This window comes from Hordeum vulgare, chromosome 6H (genome assembly GCF_904849725.1).
Source record: "Hordeum vulgare subsp. vulgare chromosome 6H, MorexV3_pseudomolecules_assembly, whole genome shotgun sequence".
Taxonomy (NCBI): Eukaryota; Viridiplantae; Streptophyta; class Magnoliopsida; order Poales; family Poaceae; genus Hordeum; species Hordeum vulgare.
Window position 1 is genome coordinate 385171784 of NC_058523.1, and position 4015 is coordinate 385175798.

At 50.0% G+C, this 4015-nt stretch overlaps 1 protein-coding gene across 1 annotated transcript; it reads right to left on the reverse strand.

Moving 5' to 3' along the window:
• Positions 1 to 1852: 1852 nt before the first annotated feature.
• On the reverse strand, positions 1853 to 3092 carry LOC123405455 (putative protein phosphatase 2C 23). Its single transcript, XM_045099130.1, has one exon. It carries the CDS (start codon positions 3017 to 3019, stop codon positions 2057 to 2059), a length of 963 nt encoding a protein of 320 aa, XP_044955065.1. The 5' UTR covers positions 3020 to 3092; the 3' UTR covers positions 1853 to 2056.
• Between the last annotated feature and the right edge of the window lie 923 nt (positions 3093 to 4015).

Below are 4015 nucleotides of genomic sequence, written 5' to 3' on the forward strand. Positions count from 1 at the left end.
AATAGGCAAAACAAGGTTTAAACTAAATCTGATCTAACTTATATTTGCAAATTTCAAACATAAACAAATTATATGTTTTTAAAAACTAAAGAAAAATTGGATTCTACTGGAACAAGAATCAATATCATTGGACTTCGGGATCAAAAGTTATGGCCAAAACAAAACAGAAACTTTTCTGTTTTTGCAATTAGACAGAAAAAAAGAAACTAACTAGCTAACTAACAGGGGGTATACGTGGCGCACTGTGATAGGCTGCGGGGGTGTTTGTTGCAAGGTTAAAAACAAACGGCCGAAGGCTAACAAAACTACTGGCTAACCGTGTTAAGTGAAAAAAAACCAGCACGGTTTTCTAATCTAAACCGAAGAGGTACCCTAATCTAATCTACACTGTAGGATATGGATCTAAGGGCTAACAAAAAAAACAGAAAGAGGAGGGAGTCTCACCGTGGCAGTGGGAGGCAACTCCGGCGAGGGGTGGGTCGCCGGCGAGGGGAGGGGCTCCAGGGGGGCGGTGGAGGGACGGGGAGGCGGCGGCGGTTGTCCTCCGGCGAGGGGAGGCGTCGGGCGGAGCGGGGAGTGGCTCGGGGTACTGCTCCCAGGGGGTGGCCGAGGTGGCTCGGGCTGCTGTCGGCGGTGGTGGCGGGACGGACTCGGGCGACGGCTCGACGTGGGCGGGGTGGGAACGGAGTGCGGCGGCGGCTAGGAGTATTTATAGGTCGGGGAGGGGCTCCGGGGGAGGAAGGGGAGAGGGGAATCCGAGAGGATCCCGGTTCCTGGGGAGCTCGGGCTGGGTCGGTTTCTCTGTTAGGAAAGAGGAGGGAGACGACCGCGGGGAAGGAAGGGTCGGCCAGGGGAGGGCCGGCGTGGCAGTGGGTGGGAGGGGGTTGCGGTTGGGAAGGGCGGCCGAATATTAGGGGATTCGGTCCCGGGCTGTGGGGGTGGCGGCCCACAGCTATTAAGCGCTCGGGGCGGTGGCTTCTAAAAAAAAAACTTGCCTATTTTAAATCTTTTCCGAAACAGAAAAACAAAAGTGAAATAAAAGGAAATAAATCAAATATTTAATATAGAGTATTATATACCAAAAAAATCAGAAAAATATCCTCTACCCGAATAACATTTTTCCAAAGCAAAAATAAAAATTAAAAAAATGTTTTTTTAGAAATTCCTTAAAATGCTATATTTTCTTTTTGCAAGTATTTTTGCAAATGATCTTTGGATTTCTTGGCTCCAATATTTCAGAAATTGTCCGCACTTTGAAGGGTCATTTTCCTCCGCTCTCTCTCTTGCGTGCAAGAGAGTATTTCCCCGGGCTTTTCTCGTGCGAGGAAAAAGATGGAAATGCAAATCAAAAGACGAAAGAATTCACGTGCTAAATTTATTTCAATCAATATGCATAGATGCTTAGTTACAATGTAAAACATTCTCAATTAGAAAAATTGGGATGTTACATCTACGGGGTGGATTTGATGCACTTTGCGGTAGGGTCGAGATGTTGGGTCCTGAGGTTGCGGGCGTGTCCGGGCTCTTTCATATCCGTCTTATATTTAGGTTGGAAATAGGGGTGCCGGTCAGCCCGGACGCTTGTGGCTCGTTTGAGGAGTCCGTTTGGGTCGCTTTCTCCTGATCGGTCAATGATCGGACGATCGGCTAGGCGTTCTAGAAGGATTTGACTCGTCCAGTTGCAGATGCTCTAAAGGACCTAATTCAAATATTCTGCACCGCCCATATTCTTAGGTACGGTCTGTTGGGGAATGCTGTCCACCAAACGCATCTTCCAAATCGATGGCCATGGTTGTTAGTTCCATATATAGCCTGCCACAAGGCAATAGCCACCTGACTCGAACAGAAGAGCTCTACTGAATCGCTACAGATCATAGTTTCCAAGCACTCAATAGTAGATTGAGGAGCAACACATACACATGGTTCGTTTTCCCATAGACCTGATTTCTAGTTGGAATTGGAAACTCTTTCACTTGTCCATGGATGATAGTTCTTGACTTCTTGTCCCCAAGACTCGCAATGCACGGAAGAAGAAGAGTGGAAAAACAAATGTAGATCAAGAGTACAGAGAGACAATGAAGGCGACGACGACAGTAATATCGTCCGGCTTCCCACCCAAGTGTTGGCCTCCTTGTAGCCTCCGGCTGTCGGTGCTGTACGGCGAGTCTTTGATTTTGCTCATCGACATCTCGTAAGCCATGCCCGCGACGACGTTCGCCATGTTCTTGGGCGAGACGCCCAGCGCCGTAGCCATCCGCACGATCACCTCCAGCTCCGCGTCGAACATGTTGTCGAACAGCCCGTCTGTCCCGAGCACCACGACGTCCCCGTGTCTCACCGCCATCTGCCCGACGTCCGCTTTGCTGACGCAGTCCCCTTTTCCGGTTGCACTGAGATGGAATGGGCAGTTGAAACGCTTCTGCTGCCGCTGCGAACGGTGCACGACCTTGCCGTCTCGGAACACGGCGAACGCGCTGTCGCCGATGAACGCCCACCTGAGAGCCGTGCCGGCGAGCGAGAGGATGACTGCCGTGGATCCCCCATCCGCGCCCGAGGCGACCGTCTCCTCGCACGCCCGCTCCAGCAGCGTGTACGGGCAGACGGGCGTGCCGGGCTCGATCGCCAGCACCTGCTGGAAGGCACTCCTCATGAGTTCGCGCGAGAACGCGCTGGCGTCCACGTCGTGCTTGCGGTACCCGCCGACGCCATCCGCCACGCCCACGACGCCGGCCTCGTGGAGCCCGAAGTGCGCGTCCTCGTCGTGGCGCGGCACGTAGCATGAGGCCCAGTTCATCCTCAGAGCCTGCGGCTCCTCGCCGTCACGCTGCGACGCGCTGCCGTCGTCCCGCTTCCGATGCGGCGGCTCCAGATACAGCGGGAAGACGCTGGCGATGGCGTCCTCGGACGAGCGCGAGGCTCGTTTCTCGAGTCCATAATCGGCGGGGAGGGTGTCGGGGATCCGTTTGTCGATCTCGCTCAGGGTTTGGTGGATCGGCTCCAACGCCTCCATGGCTGCCATCTTTGCTGACGGTTTGATCTCTTGGGGATATTTTGTAGTAGTAGGAGATCGAGGAGAGCGTATGCCGCATACATTGCCCATGTCTACCTGTAAGGTAAGGAAATCTAAACTCTGTACTCGCCTTATATTACCTTGTGTTGGGGTCAGACTCGAGACTGTACTGTCCACAAGGTCCGTGTTTGTCACGAACCAGGATTCCCAGTCCGACATGGCCTTGAACGATATTCTCATTCCGTTCCCCCCGGTCATGTTTTTTTTTAAGAATTGTGCCGATGTGCCGTCGATCCGTTGTGCATAGCACGAGGCCCATGTACTACTCCAGTTCCCGTTCAAATCGATCAACCCAACGAAATCAGTAATTAATAAGATCACTAATTGAGATGTATTTCTTTCCGGTTAGAACAAATGACGCGCTCCATGTGTGTCACTTGCTACAATTTGAGAATTTTTCTTTTTTTGTAGATTCATGTTTTCAAAATATTTTATATCTTAGACTGTACGTTCAAATCTTAAATTGTTTTCATTGTTGGATCCCTCGCGTCGAGATCTTCAGAACTAGATCCCACTTTGAAATGTTTTGACGAACTTTTTTTCATTAAAAAAAGGATGGAAAAAAACAGACGGAAAACCATGCCTCCCGTGATAGAAAAATTAAATAGAAAATACGTTTTTTCCGTTTTCGAGAGGCACAACCGTGTCTCTCGTGAAGGAAAAATCGTGCCTCTCGTGACAGAAAAAATAATAAAAAATGTTGTTTTTTTCGTCTCCGAGAGGCGAAGGCAAAACCATGTCTCTCACGAGAGAAAAAAAATTGTTTTTTCGTTTTCGAGAGGCACGGTCATGCCTCTTGCAAAGGCAAAACTGTGTCTCTCGCGATAGCAAAACCGCGCTTCTCGTGTTAGAAAAACAACTGAAAATATGTTTTTTTTACGTTTTGGAGAGTCACGACCGTGCCTTTCGTGAAAACACAACATTGCCTCCCCTGAAAGTAAAATC